Source organism: Acomys minous (assembly GCF_964271855.1).
Source record: "Acomys minous genome assembly, chromosome: 9".
In the NCBI taxonomy this organism is placed as follows: Eukaryota; Metazoa; Chordata; class Mammalia; order Rodentia; family Muridae; genus Acomys; species Acomys minous.
This window is the reverse complement of record NC_140490.1, coordinates 44592442-44610911: the sequence shown is the minus strand read 5'-3', so window position 1 is coordinate 44610911 and position 18470 is coordinate 44592442. Positions and strand designations below refer to the sequence as shown.

Genomic DNA, 18470 nt, shown 5'->3' with positions numbered 1-18470 from the left:
CCCTAGCAAGGGCTCAGCATCTCTAGCTTGTCCCTCTGGCCCTATAGGAGTACAGAAGCATTCATCACAGGCACTCAGTACTCAATACTTTCACTCGTCTAAAGCTATTTGTGCATGGTTTTGAAAAGGAGAATTATTTTTAATTTCCAAACTCCATTTTGAGCTTGGACCCTACTGGGAGAAGAGTCATCAGTTCCAGGAACAGACACCCCCCCCCCACCTGAGGGACAACCAATCAGGGAAAAGGGCACCTTAGGAGAGGGCCACAAGAATGTGGAGCAGTCTTAAGACTGGCCATCTGTGCGTGACTGTGGCTTTCTGGATTGAAAAGGAGCCTGGGAGCTCCCCTTAGGGTCGCTGTTTCCTAAGGTGGTGACCTCTGCATGCTGGTATTTTCCGTAGAATAAAACGCTCTTTGCTCTTGCATACTACTTGAGTCTGGGGTCTTAGCGATTCTCGGGTCCTTACAGTTTGAACAGCAGCTGTAAATTGCGGTAAACTGTAGAGAAAGCAATTGATTCCAACAGAAGCTGTGTGCTTCCTACTCTTTGTCCTATGGCACAGCCCGGTTCTGGAAAAGACCAAATGTATACGCGTTGCCATAGTTGATGATAACCATAACCGGGGAGGAGGCTGAGGCTGTAGTGCCAGTTCGGATGCAATCACACAAGGGTCTCCTTTATTGCTTGCTCAGCTTAAGTTGGACCCACTCTATCACCGACACAGCAGATCAGGTGTGAATCCCGAGTACAAGTAGAAAGAGCTTTCTATAGATTGTAGTAAGCGACAAATCAAGTAAACGGGTTTCTACTTTTCGCAGCATCCTATTGATTATTTCTTGAACTAATTGATATTTATCTGGCACCAGTCCGGTATCAACCCATGAATGATTAACTTTTAAGGAATAACTCTTGAGAAATCCGGGGTGGGGGGTGGGGGGTGGGGGGGAGGGTATCTGATCTTTTAGTACTTTATTTTCCAGCTAATTGCCAAGTGTATCTCTGTGGGTTGCCTAGATCCGGAGTTCAAGAGTAGGTCACCCAAATACAGAAATGTAAATGTTAAGCAAATTAAAGTTACTTTGGTCCATCAAAGCCAGGACCGGGAAAGGACCAAGGCTGATTCTAAGGAGAGAGGCAGAAAAAAACAAAGTGAAGATCAGGGGTATTCAGACGTCAGTGTTGGACAGAGCAGAGCAGGATCAGACCGAAAGTCAGCTTCTCGCCCGGCTGATTTGCTGGGAAAGGCAAGCCCCAGAGCGGAAGTAAAGGACACAAATTCTTCAGATTGGGCGGGCTTATTTAACCCTGGCGGAAGCGGACACAGCAGGGCTGCGGCTCTATCGGCAGGATGGAGCCTCAGCTTGGCTGGCAAGAGCTGCTGTACGTCTTCTCCTTTCTTGAAATCAGAGACCTGCTGAGCGCCGCGCAAGTGAACAAGGTGAGGTCCTGAGAGGAGTCGCCCCACCGCCGCTCTCCGGAAGAGTGCTGGGCGGGGAGGTGGGAGGGGGAGAGCGGAGGCCGAGAGGGGAGTGGAGGTGGGGCAGGGACACTGGGCGCAGCCAAGGCATCCCCTCCAGGAATTGGCTTTGCCATCTGCTCGCTTGGCCGGCGGCCTTGGGTGGGGTCGCCCTTCCTGTTTGCCTTCTTGACCACGCCCTGTCATGGTTGTCATCTGCCCCACAATCTATCCAGCCAGCTGTGCGCTTCCTCAAGGATTCAGTCCAGGGCAAGTAAGGCAATATTAGTGTAAGGTACTTGTTCATCCCCGCCTGTTCATCCCTGTGACAGAAAAGACGCTAAAATCCTTCTTTAATGTCTATACCAAGAACCCAGTGCCTGCCTTGAATTTTAGTGTCTTTTCATTAAGTAAATCAGTATTCAAAAAGTTAGGCGCATCTTGCTTGAACAGAGAACTTAGATTTGTAGTTTCAAACCTGTTCAGTTTTAAAACTTTTACACACAGAAAAGATACCAATACTATTCATTTTAATCTTGTCAACTTTGCCAAAATCTTCAAACTGCAAGTTTGCTACTTACCTTCCAGGCTTCAGGGAAGGACTCAGAGTTGACATCCAGTGGTGTGTACATGAGGCATCACCTAATTTTGTGTTTTCTTTTGTAGTTCTGCACTCAACCAGTGGAGGGACCTTTGCTTTTGCTGCTGTTCGTTTTTGATGCTGTGGTTTGATCAGCATTCCTAGCCACTTCTTCCCTTTGCTGCACCATAATGATCCTTCTTGGGGCTTGCATCTCTTTCCTCTGTACCTGTTGCCAAAACTTTGTGAGCTTGAGAACTTAACTCACATTGTAACAGTTTGTAATAAACACTACACTTTGTCCCTGCCGCACTCTGGAGAGAAAACGGAGGCCACGACTGAACAGTCTGGCTACAGCAGCTGTTTAACATTTTGGTTTACCAAGTGTGATGCCTAGTGTTATGTTTTAAGTTTAACTTGCTGTGCTAAGAAGATCTATAGACAAAAAAAAAAAAATCCTTCTAACCTGTAAGCCCCACTTGCCCAAGGACAGACAACTTCTTGGAATGCTGGGGGCTGTTGTTCATGTAAGATAACAAGCCACCTGCCCCACCTACAAAGGACGAGTTTGATCATGCATAGGTGGAAGGTACACAGGCAGGAAGTATGTCAGGGGTGTATGCTTGCCCCTGATTAGACTGAGAAGTATGTAGCCTTGTGGGTTTTGCTTTTACAAGCCCCTGACTCACGTAATCTGCAGCCGTACTCTGGGAATCCCAGGCAGTGTCCATCATCCTGGCCAGTATTAGGTAACGCTTGCTTCGACTTTGGCTCAAAAATTGTGTGCCTGGTGGGCTCACATACTCAACAAGTAGATGAGACCCCACCTCTAGAAATGGGTTCATTAATTTAACACATTACACATGAGGCCACTTTCATCTGTTTTTTTTTTTTTAAGTATTTTTTACAGTCTTGTCTCTCATTTTTCTCCCCTGTCGCATCTAACCTGCAGTCTCGGGCCTCACTGAAAATGACAAAATCAGGATCTACTCCAGGTGCCACAGCCTGCTAAGGACCTGGCAGAGTGTGTGAAACCCCTGGGTGAATGAGGCTTACTGTGTGGAACTGATGTGGCCCAATGCTAACTCTAAGGGTAGAACACAGGCAAAGGGGCCCAGTTTCCAGGACACGGTCTCTGGCAGGGCTGGGGTGGGGGGTGTCTCACCTCACCCAGGCTCTTCTCAGCCAAGAGAGTACCACACGGTTCCAATTCTCCAAGGGTAATTTTAAGTATATGTAGTAAACGACCAAGTTCCATTCCCATGTTTACTCATAAAGAAACTTGAGCAACACACAGTGGTTTGTCTAAGGTGATGCTGGTCACATGTGTGGCTTGAGTGGAGTCCCTAGCTGGTTTTGCATACGTAGGCTGGAACAATTTAGTGACAGAGTTTGAAAGAGAGGTTCTTTTTTTTTTTTTTTTTTTTTTTTTTTTTTTTTTTTTTTTTGAGACTGGGTCTCTCTGTGTAGCCTTGGCTGTCCTGAACTCACTTTGTAGGCCAGGCTGGCCTCGAACTCACAGCGATCCGCCTGCCTCTGCCTCCCGAGTGCTGGGATTAAAGAAAGAGAGGTTCTTTCTGCTCTTTGGTACCACCAACTTTTCGTGGTTATATAATCTACCCATAAGTTAAATGAGGTCAGTAATCTCTGTGAATCTAACAGAAGGGTTCTTGAAGGTGGCTAGCATTTATTCTGTAGGACAGGCCACACATTTCCTTCTCTGTTGAGCCCTGAGGTCCCAGATGGCTTTGAACTGGGAAGATGCTTAGGTCTTTGCTTGGTTTGAGTTTGCAAAATCACATTATTCCTGGATTAAAAGACTTTTTCTTTCTTTTCTCGTGCTTTAATTGAGGTGAATTACTCAGCTATCTTTCCCTGTTTATGAGTCATTTGCATGTCCAGTGTGCTTCCCTATGCTGCTTTAGAACAACTATCCAGTCTTCGATTAACCGTTGTTTCTCTGAGTGCCTGGGCCTGACTTATCAACCCCTTGAGTTTTTCATTATTTGGTGGTATTTGGTTTGGTTTTGCTTTGTTATCTATTTATTCTTCTCCCATCTATGACGCTCTGGCTGTAGTTTCTCCTTCCTCCTTTGCTCCCAGTCCCTCTCCCCATCTCTCTTCTTCCCCAGAGCCATTCCTCCTTCATTTCCCTTCAGAAAAGAGCAGGCCTCCCAGGGATGGCCACTAAATACGGCATGACAAGTCACAGTAAGATTAGACACGTATCAGAGCTGGATGAAGTGACCCAGTAGGAGGAAAAGGATCCCCCAAACAGGCAAAAGAGTCAGAGACAGTCCCAGCTCCTACTGTTAGGAGTCCCGTAGGAACACCAAGCTACACAACTAAAACACATATACAGAGGACCTAGGTCAGACCCAGACAGGCTCCCTGTTCAGTGTCAGGGAGCCCCTGTCAGCCCTGCTTGGTTGTTCTGTGGGCCATGTTCTTGTGGTGCCCTTGACCCCTCTGCTTCCTCCAATCCTTCCTCCTCTTCTGAAGGGTTCCCTGAGCTCTGCCTAATGTCTGGCCATGGGTCTCTGCATCTTTTCCACTCAGTTGCTGGCTGAAGCCTCTCTGAGGACAATTATGCTAAGGCTCCCATCTGTTCTTCTGACTGGCCTATTTGGTGGTTTTAAATTGTGTGTTTTTCTTAACACACTAGGTTGAGCTGTGTTGAGTGCTGTGTTGAGTGCTGCGCTGGTTTGGCAGGCGATGGTGCTAAATAGGTACTGAGTGACCAGATACTGTCTTTTCTGCTCCTTATTCTAGGTGTGGAATGAGGTGTCAATGACCAATGACCTGTGGAGGTGAGTGAAGAGGAGCCAAGACTGGGCCTGAAAAGGAGAGGCGCTCAATGGAAGTGGTTTCCACTTTTCCCTCATTGAGGACAGTGAAATGGTTACATCCCTGAACCTTACCATGAGGAAAGTCCTCTATGCTTAATACTGTGAGACTTTGATTGCCAAACTCAGTCAGCCGGATTCATTTCCTGAGGTTTCTTTCTTTCTTTCTTTCTTTCTTTTTTTTTGGTTTTTCGAGACAGGGTCTCTCTGTGTAGCCTTGGCTGTCCTGGATTCACTTTGTGGACCAGGCTGGCCTCAAACTCACAGCGATCCACCAGCCTCTGCTGGGATTAAAGGCGTGCGCCACCACACCTGGCCTTTCCTGCAGTTTCTGTCAGTATATTTAAATTACTTAAAAAAAAAAAAAAAAGGAACCATTGTATAGCCAGAATTATTTTATTTTGTAGCGCAGGATAGCCTTGAACTTGTGATCTTTCTGCCTAACCCTCCCGAGTGCTAGAATTGCAAGCGAGTGTTACTAAGCCTAATTCAGATTTCTTTCAACAGTACAGAAGTGCACTGTTAGCATTAAATTTGCTAAATCCCTCTAATTTATCACTCTTTGAAACCTGTTACCCTTTTATTTTATGCTAAGATAAAACAGCCTTTGTGGGAGGGGCAATGACAGGTCCTCTATTAATCTCTGAATGCAGGGCAGGCAGCCTTGAGGGTCAGTTGGGAGTTAGAATTTAGTCACCCTTAATGGAAAACAACTGGCCAAACGTGAAGTGACTTTGAAAGCTGGAGGGAGCCTTTGCTTTTATTTAGGATACTGTGATGCCCTGAAATGCTTAGTCATTTCAAGGCTCTCAGTATACTCAGTTTTCAGTTTCATAGAGCACTGATCTGATGTTACTTTTTTTTAGCCTTTAAACTAATGTTGATTAGTAAAAACAAAGCTCACAGTCCGTTTTGAAGCAGACTTTTATTGAAATCTGTTCTTTTATCAGCTCTTTGAAGGACTGGCTTTTAGGAATTGTGGATAATTTAAGGTCAAGGTAGGTCTTTTACCTAAGAATGTGGCTCAAAGACCTTGTCTGAATGGATGAACTGGCTGGTGCCGCTGCAGTGAAGGCCCTGAATGATGTGCACATTTAAGGGGTTGAGACACCAGTCCCAATCTGAGTCTTTGCTTATATTGTGCCTTATAAGCTAGGGTACAGCTTGCCCTGAAATACTATTCCTGAGAAGTTCCAAGAAAATTCCTTTCACATCACCTACTTCCTTGGACTATCACAAACCTTGTAACTGCATTGTTCTCTCTCTCTCTCTCTCTCTCTCTCTCTCTCTCTCTCTCTCTCTTCCTTTCTTTTTCTCTTTCTTTCTTTAGTGTAACATCATGATTTTTCAATGTTGATAGCTGTCAGTCCAAACAGAGTCATTCTGCAGCCTTCTCTGTCTGAGGCTCCCCAGTGCACCAAAGACTCAGAGAGCACATGGGCCTCTATCTCATGTGGGCACTGGCGTCCTATGTGCCACACACTAGAGAGCTTATACACTGAGTGTGACACATGGGTGTGCAATGGGTGCTTTAGTTAGTGTCTCTGTTGCTGTAAGGAAACACCATGACCAGAAAGGGTTATTTAGCTGACACTGCTCTATTGCTGTTCATCATGGAGGAAGCCAGGGCAGGATCTTAAACCAGGCAGCATCCTGGAGGCAGGAGCTGATGTAGAGGCCATGGAGGGTGCTGCTCACTAGCTGGCTTCCCATGGCTTCCTCAGCCTGCCTTCGTACAGAACCCAGGACCACCAGCCCAAGAATAACACTACCCACAGTGGGCTGGGCCCTCCCCCATTCATCACTGATTGAGAAGACACCTTCCAGCTGGATCTCATGGAGGCATTTCCTCAACTGAGTCTACTCCCTCTCTGATGACTCTAGCTTGTGTCAAGGTGTCACACAAAACCAGCCAGTACCATGGGTGTGTAAGGTAGGAGAAGAAACACTTTGTAGTGGTGGTGTTCGACTATAGGCTGTGAATGGCTTCTTTCCATCTGATCGCATTCTCCTCTTCCTCAAACGACCAATGCTGGGTAGCCGCAGAGGATTCTGTGTTATCTCTGGTACAGGCCAGTTCTGAAAGCCGCCCTCAGAAAGGCCTCCCCAGTCAGACTTCTGCTCAGCCTGCACTCAGCTCTTGTAGAACTCCACATAGTAGCTTGAATCCACATGAAGAAACAGTGTGGAAAACAGTAAAAGTAAAAGAAACTATGTAGAAACATGGTTTCAAAGTAGCATAGATGCTTTCTGTAACCTTTTCTCCTGTTGCATAAAAGCAGGAGGCACAGGCCGCTCCTGCTCACTTCTCTCCAGCTGGGGTCTAACCCAACATATCACAGCACACATGCTTTCTTGTTTGTTGTTTGGTTTCTCTGTGTAGCCTTGGCTGTCCTGGACTCACTTTGTAGACTGCGCTGGCCTCACAGAAATCCTCCTGCTTCTGTCTCCCTGTGTGCTGGGATTAAAGGCTTGCACCACCTGGCCCTGCCTACTTTTTCCTTTGTTAAGACAAGGCCTTTCTATAGAGCCCAAGATGGCTCAGGCTCAGCAATTGTCTTGCCTCAGTCTCCCCGAGGCTAAGATGACAAGTGTGCACCTTTACACTAGCTTAAAAAAATTCTTAATGTAAAATGTAAAAAGATGTAGTTTATGACAAATAATAAAGGAGGTAGGACAAATAGACATGTTTGAGCAAATGTTTTATATACTACTGAAAATTGATTGTATTAATCAAAAATATACCTCCATATATAAAAATCTTAAGTTATAATTCTTAAGACAACCACTAATAAGTAACTAGAAATATGGAAGGAAATGACAAAGAAATTGAAACAGTACATTAGACCATACTTAATACAAAAGATGGTAATAATGAAATATAGAGGTGTAGCCTGACCTTTGCTGCTTTGTGGGTTCTTCTTTCTTCCACCCCTCTCCATCCCCTTTCTTCCACCCTTACAACTCCCTAACACTAGATATAAGAGGGAGCTAACTTGCACTTCCTGTTCACTCAGATCATTAATTTTATTCCTTCTCAAGTCTCTGATGGGGTTGAAGACCAGATAGTTGAGTCTTACAGTTAAGCTCAGTTGTTTAGGGGTTAAGGTGTTTTTAGGTCTAGGTAGATATTTTAAGGTGATAGAGATGAGATTGATAGATATTGATTTACATTTAGAATTTTAGACTCACTAAGATAGAAAAGATGCTTTCTTCAGGGTTGCCAAATACAAATACTCAAAACATTATGAATGTAACATATAATTTCTGCTTGTTTTGTAGTTCTTCTTGCTGTATGTAGTTTAGTGTGTGTGTGTGTAATATAAATGTATATGTAAAACTAAAAAAATAAAAGAAAAAAAAAAGAGTTGAGAGCAAAGGAAAGAGATCCCTGAATAAAGTCAGGGGTCAGAAAGGGTGTGGCATCATCATTAGACTACTTCCTGCTGACTAGGGGCGTGAAAGAGTTCCTTGGGGGAAATTTGATCTTTGCTATCAGGAGATCTAATTTCTAATTCCTGTTTCTTCTTTGTGTACAACTACTTAACAAATTGTGGTCCACAACAACCAAAAGCCCCCCTCACCTCTCTGGGCTGTAGGCTCCAGCATTCATACACCCTCTAAAAAGTCCCCAGATTCCAAATGTCACACAGTTGGAGAAACTATCTGCAGCTGGCAAAATCACACACCTGTCAGAGCATGAGGCAAATCATAGTCAGCTGCTGTGAAGCAGGCCAACGTCCCCACACCTGGGATTAAAACAAAAACAGTCTTAAACTATTTCTGTGTTTTTAAAAGAAGCCAAAATTCCAAAAGTCTCACAACATAAGGGGGGAAAGGCTTAAGACAAGAGAGCATTAATGAGAAGGCAAAGATCCACAGAACTGACACAGAAAAATGGTTGACTCAACGGTATATGCATGGGATATATTTAGTTTCTTTGATTTTTTTGTTACAAGATTTGGAGATCAAATCCAGTACCACTGTGCATGCTTGGCAAGCACTCTATGACTGAGCTATGTCCCATCTCCGCCGAGGCACATTTTGGGGTAAAGGGTGTAGGAGTCTGTTGACAGTAAGAACGTGGAAGAAAATATACGTGCAAACAGTAGTGAAAAAAGCCACATGACTAGTGACATCAGATGGAGTAGACTCTGAGATCAGACAGCTGAAGGAGTGTGTCACATGATGATAAGTAGGTGAGTCTCAGATAATGCTCCTGGAAACAAGCACCAAACCACAGGAAGGACTGACAGAACTGCAAAAGCAAGTGGGCGGTTTGACACAAAGTGGCATCTTGGATCCCGGTTCTTTCATGTCTGTGTCCCCAAGAGTAGGGTGGTAGTGAGCACCTTCTCTATAGGGCTGCATGAAGGGCAGTTTGCCCTATAAGAAACAGGCATGGTTGACATGTCCCCCATCCATTTACTGTTAGCACTGCCCTTGTGTGACAGAGGAGAAGTCGAGGCCTAGTTAGGACAGTGAGTTACTCACAGTTTCAAAAGCCAGAAAGGGATGAGGCCAGAAGCCAAAGCCAGGTCTCCTGCTGTGTGCTACCTAAGCTTCTGCTTTTGTTGTTCAGAAAGCTGAGTCTGAGGCGCTGGCCCCGCTACAAAGCCTTCCCAGTGATCGTGGGCACACAGACGTGGAAACAGTACTATTTCTGCCGGTCTGAGTTGGAGTCCCGTATGGAATCCGGGCGGCCAGAGGACTTCGTCTGCAAAGCTATGTCTGGGCACACAGGTATGAGCTGCAGAGTGTAGTAGCCATGTCCACTCCCACTGCCCACCCTCTCTCTGATCAAATCTCAGGGCACTTGGCATCTTAGCTAATGGCTGAGCTAACGGCAGGAGCCACCTGAGGAATGCGGGTCTTGTTGGATGCTGTGTCATTTGTGGTTACATCATGGGAGGAAGGAATGAGTTGTTATTTCCTTTTCAGAGTAGACTGAAAAACTACAAAAGGACAAGCCAAGCCTCTGTAGTGACAAGCAGGTTCTGCTCTCCAGAGTGCTCCCCACTGCTGGGTGGTTGTAGGCAACTCCCTGTCTCTTTCGCATCCTCTGAGCAAGCACTCATTGTGTTCCTGAAACTGGCAAAGAAGAGTTGTTGTGTCAGATCTGAGTCCATCCATGTCTGTGCTCTCTTCCAGGCAAGATAAATCAGCTGGCCTATGTCTCCCCCCACGAGTACCGCTTTGATGCTAGGACAAAGTCAGTGGTTTGCACTGTGTCTTCAGACTGTACTGTTCGTGCCTGGGAAGTGCATGAGGTGAGCTGCCCCCTGGGGCGGGAAGGATCCCTACTGTGTCTTTGGTTTGACTATCTTAATGCAAAGTAGGTACCCCATTTTGCAGCCTAAGAAATCTGAGCCCTGCTGTCAGCTGTCACCTAGTAGGACATACTGATCACAAGCGAGCGGCGGGGACTTTTGAAACTTGAGTGTAGCCTATCTCGGGTGACACATGCTTGGCTTCCTCTTGGAACCAGACTTTGCTGGGGGGCCTTGTGTGGCCTGTTGCTGGGGTGACAGCTGCCTTGTCATTGCTCACATTCACTGCAGCCACTGTAGTCATGGTTCCTCCATGCTGGAACTCATGTTACCACCAGGAGCTTTTGCAAGATGGCAGCGTTTAGCCATCCCCCTGTGTGGGTGTGCCAACCTGGGCAGCTTGCCTAGAATTTTAAACTTTGTTGTAACTGTTGCAGATCAAAAACTGAAGACTTTGGAGTGGCTTTACATAGGATCTCATTTTGAAGCACCTACACAGACACACACACACACAGACACACACACACACACACACACACACACACACACACACACCACACCACAAATAATTAAATAAATAATTAAAAAAAGATTTGAAGGTTGGGCTACCTGTGGTTGCCAAAAGGAAAGAGGTTGCCATGCTGCATAGGCCAGTAGCATTTCCATTCAACAACTAGATTACAACCATGTTAACTTCTTGTAGGCCAGAATCTCTGTCAAAAGGACTCACCTTGGCTGCTGTGATATAACAGGAGCCACGGACAATGTGTAAACAAGTGAGAGTAGCAGACTCCGGTAATCCTTTATGTCATTAAATATTTGTTTTTTAAACCAAATTACAAAAATGCTCAATGGCCTGTGTGCTTGCAGGCAGGCCATGATGTACAGACCTTGCATCAGTGTGCGCTATTGTTTCCAGTACTGGACACCTTCAGAGTGTCAGCAACCCTTCCTGCCATCTGCCCTGGCTTCCCATAATAGTATTCCTTAATACGATTCATGAGCAGATCTTGCTGTATTTTCCTCCTTAAGGATTCAGTTGTTAAAGCTGGTGTCTCGTCACACTCGAACTGCTTCCCAGCGGCACAGTATCTGTGTGTGCTCTTTGGAGGTGACTGGGGTAGGATCTACAACGCTCTCATGAAAGGTCATAGCCGAGGGCTTCACACCCCTTTCCTTTTCCAACACGTGGTGCCATCTAAAGATGCAGAAAGAGAACCATCGCCAGACAGCCAAACTGGCCTCTGCCTTGATTGTAGCCTTTTTTAGCTCCAGGAATGTGAGGAGATCTGTTTCTATACGTCACAAACTCCTTGGTCATTGGTCTTTCACTACAGCAGCCCAAATAGAACCACAGTCTGCACCTTTTTAAATGGGCGCTTTCCATGTAGCATGTGCCCTTAAGGCTCCTCCGTGTGTTTTGTAGGGTCTCATGCAGCTCAGGCTGCCCTTAAACTTGGTGTTCTCCCGCTTTCCCAGTGTTGGCATTCCAGGCACGTGCTACCCACAGCTCACTTGGTGTGTTTTTCTGCCTTCACAGAGTCTAAAACAAAAATGGCAGGCTAGGAGTTTATGGGACAGCACACCTGGCGTGTGTGAAGCTTAGGGTTCAATTCCGAGTACTGGGGTGGACGAGTCATTTTGCTTTAAAGAAACAACAGCAGCAGCAACAACAACTAGTCAATTCAAATGAATAGTCTTCATCCCTTTTTCCTACTCCTTGAAATTAGCAGTGTTAACAGTTTGGCCTTTTCCCTGGCTTTTTGATACCAGGTTGGATTTTGTCATGTAGCTCTTGCTGGCTTAGAACTTAAGGCAATCCTCCTGCCCTCTCCTCCTAGTCACTAGGGTTGCAGCCCTGAGATGTCATGCCAGGCTTCTGTGGTTTGTTTTCACAATGGTAATTTGCATCTATCCGAATCCAAACACAGGACTCTGTAAGCACTTTTTGCAAGTTTGCTGTTCATGTGTGTATTTGTCTGTGAGGTCATGGAGGTCAGAAGAGGGTGTCAGGTCTCTGACAGCCGGAGTTCTAGGCTTTTCTCCTTTTTATTCAGTCCAGAACCACAGCTCATCAAATGGTATCACTCAGTTAACCTAATCTAGAAGCTCCCTCTGACATTGGGCTCTATGTGTGCCTATGCGGAGCCTGGTAAACCTGTGCTGATGGATGAAAATAATGTGCATCTGTGAAAGAAACAGACCCCTTTGTCAATCAGTTATGTGAATTTTGTTGTTGCCAGGGCACAGAGATCTGGTGCAGTCCTGTGCAGCCTGCTCCTCTGGTGAATTTGGTGGCCTTTCCTCAGCTGCAGCTGGTTGTCACAGTGGACAAACAAGGCTTGATCGTGGGGTGGAAAACAGAGACGGGGGCTCAGGTGGCCTCCTTCAGCTTACAGACCTCCTGTTCTTCGATGGAGGCCTGTGACCACCCAGAGGGCCCCTTCCTGCTGGTGAGTGACTCTGCTCTCAGGGCCCCTGCAGGCCTAACCACCTCTTGGTCTAGGCCACTGTGGTAGGTGCAGTCTGGATCCCTCGTCTTTGCCCCCATGTGAAATGCAGGTTCCTCTGCCCTTCAGACCTATGTGTGGCACCGACCTTTCCCTGGACCCTCCCTCTCCTGTGGTGGGAACCTGCAGTGTAGAGCTTTTATGGCTTTGTAGCCACATGCCCTTGCTTTCTGGTATGCTGAATGGCGCTGGAGTTGCCCTTCTGCCTGTGGTCTTCTTCACTCTTTCATTCATAGCAGCTTTTTATGAGGTGCTCTGCTCCTGACCTTCAAGTGGGGGCTGCCCTCCCGTGTGTGCTTTAGTGCCCACACTGAACTGGGGTTGCAGTGGGGTTAAATTCGGGCTCCCTCTCCTCTTTCAGGGAAGCGATGTTAGCACCATTTTCAATAGGTTCCCTGACATCACAGTGCCTGGATGCTGCCCTCTGTGTCATCCAGTGACAAAACGAGAGAGCTCTGTCCAGTGTTAACTTATCCAGTGGGGAAATCACACTGTCACCCCAACCTGCTGCTGGGTGTGAGGATTGTGGTCTTGTCTTGGGGGTAAGGTAGGTCCTCAACTGGATGGGGGCCTTTGGTCTTTCTGGTGCCCAACTTCTCTTCTTCTGCACTTCTCAGCTGTGGTTGTGGGTCTAGAACAGTGGCTCCTCCTATCCTGACTCTCGTCCCCTTCACCTGGCCACATGCAGGCCGCCCAGTCCAGTTGGGCACCTTACTCAGAGGTATTAAGATGTTTATTTTTCTACATGGTAAGTGGGGTTGTGCTTTAAACTGGTTTCTGGAGTTTGCTGGTTATTTCAATTTTGTAAAACATTTAAAATACGCATGCCCTTTGACCTAATAATCCTAATTTTAGACACACACCCCCTCGAATGTACTCTTGAATGTACATGGATACAGGGTTTAGGCAGGAGCAAGCACTGTAGTAGTAATTGTAGTAACCTTTGAACTCACAGCTGACCTTCCCAAATTAGTAAATTTTTTTTTTTTTTTACCTTTTCTCAGAGACAGGGTTTCTCTGTGTTGCCTTGGCTGGTCTTGAACACACAGAAATCCACCTGCCTCTGCCTCCCTGAGTACTGGGATTACAGGTCCGGCTTCTTTTGCCTTTTTAAATTGCCATCAGAGTGAGAGGAAACATTTTAAATGTAAAACAGATAGGCAAGCTGCTTCTGCCTAGACTGGAAGGGCAGTGGAGGGTCACATGCCAAGCTCCTGCAGGAGACCTGGGCTCTGCTCTGAAGACAGACATTGCTGTGGGTTGTGGCCACCATTGGCAGGTGGGACACAGCTTCATCAGAAAATGATGGATCTTCTCATTGTTTCTTTATTTCTGTTGCAGGCAGCCTGTGCTGAAGGGAACCTCTATACTCTGACAGTACCTCAGCTGCAAGTGGTTTCCAAAGTGACCACATTTCCTCAAACCTTTGTGAACCTCACGTGCTCACCTGACCGACAGTGGGTGTTTGTGTCTATGTCTAAGTCTGAGTCTGAGTCTATGTATGCACAACGCCCAGACCAAGGCCCAAAGGTCAGTGACTGGGGAGCCTGATGCAGTGGGAGGTGGCTAGAGAGCCTGGGCAGATGCTGAGGAAGAGAGTATATGATGCATGGGGTGCGGTTCTGCCCTGCCTCCTGCACTGTGGTATGGAGGGATGCCCTGCAAGTCACAAAGTCCTGACCATGACCTGGTTCATAGGCACAGAGGCGGAATCTAAAAGTCAGCTCACAGAAAGAAGGCCTAGCAGAACATAGGAAGAGACCTGGTAGCCAGGGGAAAATGTCATTAGAGAATAGCAATTGGGTACAGGGGACACCGGATGCTGCAGCCTACAGCCTAGAGGGGGGATGTGAAAATGGCCTGGACTACTCTGTTATGTCCAGTATAGAATGTGGGGTGTGGGCAGCTAGCTGTCCAGACAGTCCTGCCAGAGGCTGAAGTCAGCTTGGGGCTAAAGGGCTTTGGGAGCTCTCAGGCCTCTTAGGACCCTGTGACCATACAGAGGTGTGCCCCCAGGTGTTCTACACTCAGTCCTTGCTACACCCGTCAGAAGATGGACTTCCTGTCTCCACCACCTTGGCCCTCAAGCTGAGATCCAGAGTCTGCTGGGCTCCTGATGAGGCAGCCAGGCTGATAGTGGTGCACCAAGATGACAGGCAGCATCACTGCCTGCTTATCACCACCTTCGAGTTAATGGCGGACAAGTCCAGGGACAGTGTGAGAATCCTGGGTAAGATCCCTGCGCTGGCCACAGCCTGCAGGTGGCGCTTCAGGCCAAGCTTCTCACATTTCCTCTAGGGCATTTTCTCTTCCCTTGGCTGTATGATCTCATGTACCCCATGGTGGAGTGCTTAGTACTTGGTACTAGTGCTTAGTCCCAGGCTTCAGAAGTAAGTTTCCCACTCGTGGTCTCCTCCTCTGTGGGTGGCAGCACCCCAGCATCTTGCTGCTGCTGGACTGGATTTTAGGAGTCTGAATGATTGGCCTAGGAACAGGGGCAGAACTGTCTAACTGCAAAGCCATGCACGTTCCACTGAACTAGATCACCGTATATTCATGCTTAAGAAGCAACCTGTGCATTTTTATTCTCCCAAGCACAACAGCTGGCCAGCTTCCCCTTGAGGTTCATGGTGCCTCCTAAGCTCATGCAGGGCCTCGGCTCCCAGCTGATCCTGCTGACCTTCGACTCAGGGCAGCTGCTGCTGTGGACAATACACGGCGTGTGGCTGATGGAATTTGAGGACCACCAGAGTTCCATTACATCTATGTGGGTGGTGAGTGTAGCACCTCCTGCCTGAGGCATGCTTTCTACTCTTGGGAATCCAGAGCCATTACCTCACTTGACTTCATTTCAAGGATCTGAACCGGGTCATCACCTCTGCATCAGACCTGTCCTTGCGTGTCTATGTGTGGAATAAGGAGAACACATCTCCTGTCCTCAAGAGCTGCTATCACTTGCTTGGAGGATCTCACAGATGGGCCAGGTAATGGGCTGCTCTACTGCCCTGTGTCTTTACAGTGGGAAAGCACTGGTTTTCTTTCTTTTGGAACACGCCTTGTCATGTTCCATGCGAGGCTGGCCTCGAACTTCCAGCATCAAATGGTCCTCCCATCCTGTTCTCCTGAACAGCTGAGACCAGATGCGCAAATCACATCTGCTCAGAGGAAGGACTCTAAAGGAACTGTTGGGAAGGGTATCTGTAAGTCCAGCCTCATCAGCAGGGGTCTCAAGATGAGCCACTGTGTACATCCTGTTTCTTTTCCTGCTAACAAACAAGAAGCCACAGACTGGATTTCCAGCTCTCGCTGTGTGCTGCGTGCTGTGTTCTATACTGTACCAACCCGGCCCATGTTGGTATTAACCACGCTTTGCAAATTAAGTATATGAGAGAGTTAGATGTTTAATGCGTAGTCCACAGAAAACAGGTGGCCAAATCATGATGAGGTAGGCCTTGAAAAGACCCTGTGAAAAACAGTCCATCCTGGGAGCTCTTACAGGCATGCTACCTTTGACCACTGATGCATTCATTGTAAATTCTGGAAGAGATGCGCTTGGTATAATGAAGAAAGACACATCTGGCTCCTTCCCTCTGATGTTTCTCACAGCACTAGGATCATTGTGGTTCAGGCAGCACTGGCAGCAGGTGCCTGACACGACCTTTCCACTGGAGAATGTAATAGTATTTTCCAGTCATGGCAGTGGGCTGGATAGGGTTGAGGAGGTGCAGGGTGGGCTCCAGGTTCACACAGAAGCCTTTCTACTTAAGCCTTTGCCTTCACTCCACGGTTAAAGCCTGGCATGTCCTTCTTCTTGGCAGTGGATTTACCCACGTGAAAAGTGACAGCGTGAGCATCACTGCGGTGGAAGCCAGACACACCGGCACAAGTATTCTCAGGTCGTATTGCTACAAAGTTCAGCTCAGCTAAGCTCTGCTACTTGAAGAAGCTCTTGCTTTGTGCGTGCCACAGACTCCTTACCAAAGATTTGTTTGTCAAAGCTAGGGAAAGAACTAGCAAGAACCATATTCTCACAGTGAAAGCCAGCGAAGCAGCTTCTGTGGTCTAGCATTTCACTGTCCTGCTGGGAAAACCAAAGGAGAGTAAGTACTGTCTTCAGCCTGTTTGTGCCTAAGGCTTCTCAGTCACGGATGCAGGGGACTATCTGTGGCCATGCCATGACAGCCTGTTTGCTTGCTTGCAGCATCAGAATTGCAAAAGAGTTGTTTTTGTTTGTTATGAAAAAATCTAATTAAAATACTTTCATCTGCCTGTGCGGTGTGGTGCTGTAGACACACATTCATACATAGGCTTTGCTGTCACTGAAATGAATTCTGTGAGGCCATCTTAGAAACTCAAGGGCACCAACCAAGCACAGTAAGGATGGCAGTTTAGAACTGGTCAGCATGGGATCCCCGGCTGTGCCACTAGGCTTCTTAATTTATGAGCAGAATGTGCTGGCAGTGCCCCCATTGAAACCAACCATGGAACTTGGCGGACGCCAAGAGAGCATCTCACTTTCAAAGAGAAGGCTGGAGAACTTGGATGGAGCGAGGTCACATGGCAGGAGGAGACAGCCAGGCCTGCTCTCTCAGGCTCTGTCCTCCACTACCACTGAACAGGGTCCAGCCACCTCCATTGAAAACACTTCCCACATGCTCTGGAGGGAGACTCAAAGTGCTGTGTGTGTGCACATATGTCTGCCCCTGCTTCTCTCACACTCTGTCTTAGGGTCACAGGTCCACACGCACAGAGGAGGAGCCTAGTTCTTAGAGGTACCTCCAACTAAGACTCACATAATGAAGATTTTTCTGTCTTGAGGAATAGCTCCTTATTTTTGAGGAATAAACACAGGAACTCCAGACAGCTCTGCCTAATATCTGAATGCACCGTTTTCTACATTAAGCCTTTAGCAATAGTGTATATACCATAAATGACCACGGCCATGTGGGACATAGATGACGCCATAAGAGTGTCTGCTCTGAAGCTGTCAGTGGGAGTCCTCACCTGGCTCCACCACACTTCTCTGTGATGTTCTAAGACTTGACTCGTGGCCTGAGATTGAGGGTAAGCAGGACTGAGTCTTCCCTAGATGGCAGTGGGGCATCAGGGTGGAGAGGAAAGAGGAGCCAACAGACATGAATCCTATGGTCCAGCAAGGAAGATAACTGTCATGTGCCAAAGATCGTGGGAAGTTTCAGATCAGCTGGAGGCTCGTGGGCACGTTCCATTTACAGGTCCTCTGAAAGGCAGCATCCTCAGGACACTGGTGAATTCCTGTTAAGTTCCCTCCTTGGGAAAGTGACATTAGGGAGATGCAAGGCCAGGCCTGGTGGCCATACCCCAGAACACAAATAGGTCTAGGGAACCTGCTCTGGAGTTGCAAGCCAGCTTGGTAAGGAAAGTCTTTCTGGAAACAGGAAGTCCAGGTACCAGGACTGACCAGATAATCTTGCTGAATGTATGGAACACTGGTCTTGGGTGTGATGCTCTGGGCCCCGGGAAGAGCCCTGGAAAACATGCTGCACTCTTGCATCCTTCAGATTCAAATTCTGAAGCTTTCTTCCATGGCATCCATGGGCACAAGTGCACCTGATGGGGCAAGAGGCCCCCAGACAAGCACGTAAAGCTGGATGAGCCTTCCTTCTGCAAACTAAGGACCAAGCCTAGTAGGACAGGCTCATGGCCTCTGCCATTTTGAAAGTTCACCCTAGTCCACTGAGTGAGTTTAAACCAACCCTGAGCAACTTAGATTGTCTCAAAATAAAAAGTAAAATGAAGGCTGGAGATAGATGTTGCTTAGTCCTGC

General features: G+C 47.2%; 1 protein-coding gene and 1 long non-coding RNA gene across 4 annotated transcripts in view; one reads left to right on the top strand and one right to left on the bottom strand.

Annotated features, from left to right (window-relative positions):
* LOC311604673 overlaps positions 1-18470 on the bottom strand; it is a 59311-nt gene that overhangs the window by 13268 nt on the left and 27573 nt on the right. The window lies entirely within an intron of this gene.
* LOC311604666 (F-box/WD repeat-containing protein 12-like) lies at positions 1192-16939 on the top strand. Of its 2 annotated transcripts, XM_084794695.1 has the most exons (11): positions 1192-1440; positions 4811-4848; positions 9467-9627; positions 10036-10154; positions 12398-12607; positions 14006-14194; positions 14681-14894; positions 15260-15438; positions 15521-15648; positions 16483-16560; positions 16663-16939. In XM_084794695.1, the coding sequence occupies exons 1-11, from the start codon at positions 1351-1353 to the stop codon at positions 16664-16666; spliced, it is 1410 nt and encodes a 469-aa protein (XP_084650821.1). In that variant the 5' UTR covers positions 1192-1350; the 3' UTR covers positions 16667-16939. The 2 variants fall into 2 exon arrangements, with proteins under 2 accessions (XP_084650821.1, XP_084650820.1); XM_084794694.1 differs by having other exon boundaries at positions 1196-1440; positions 16483-16939.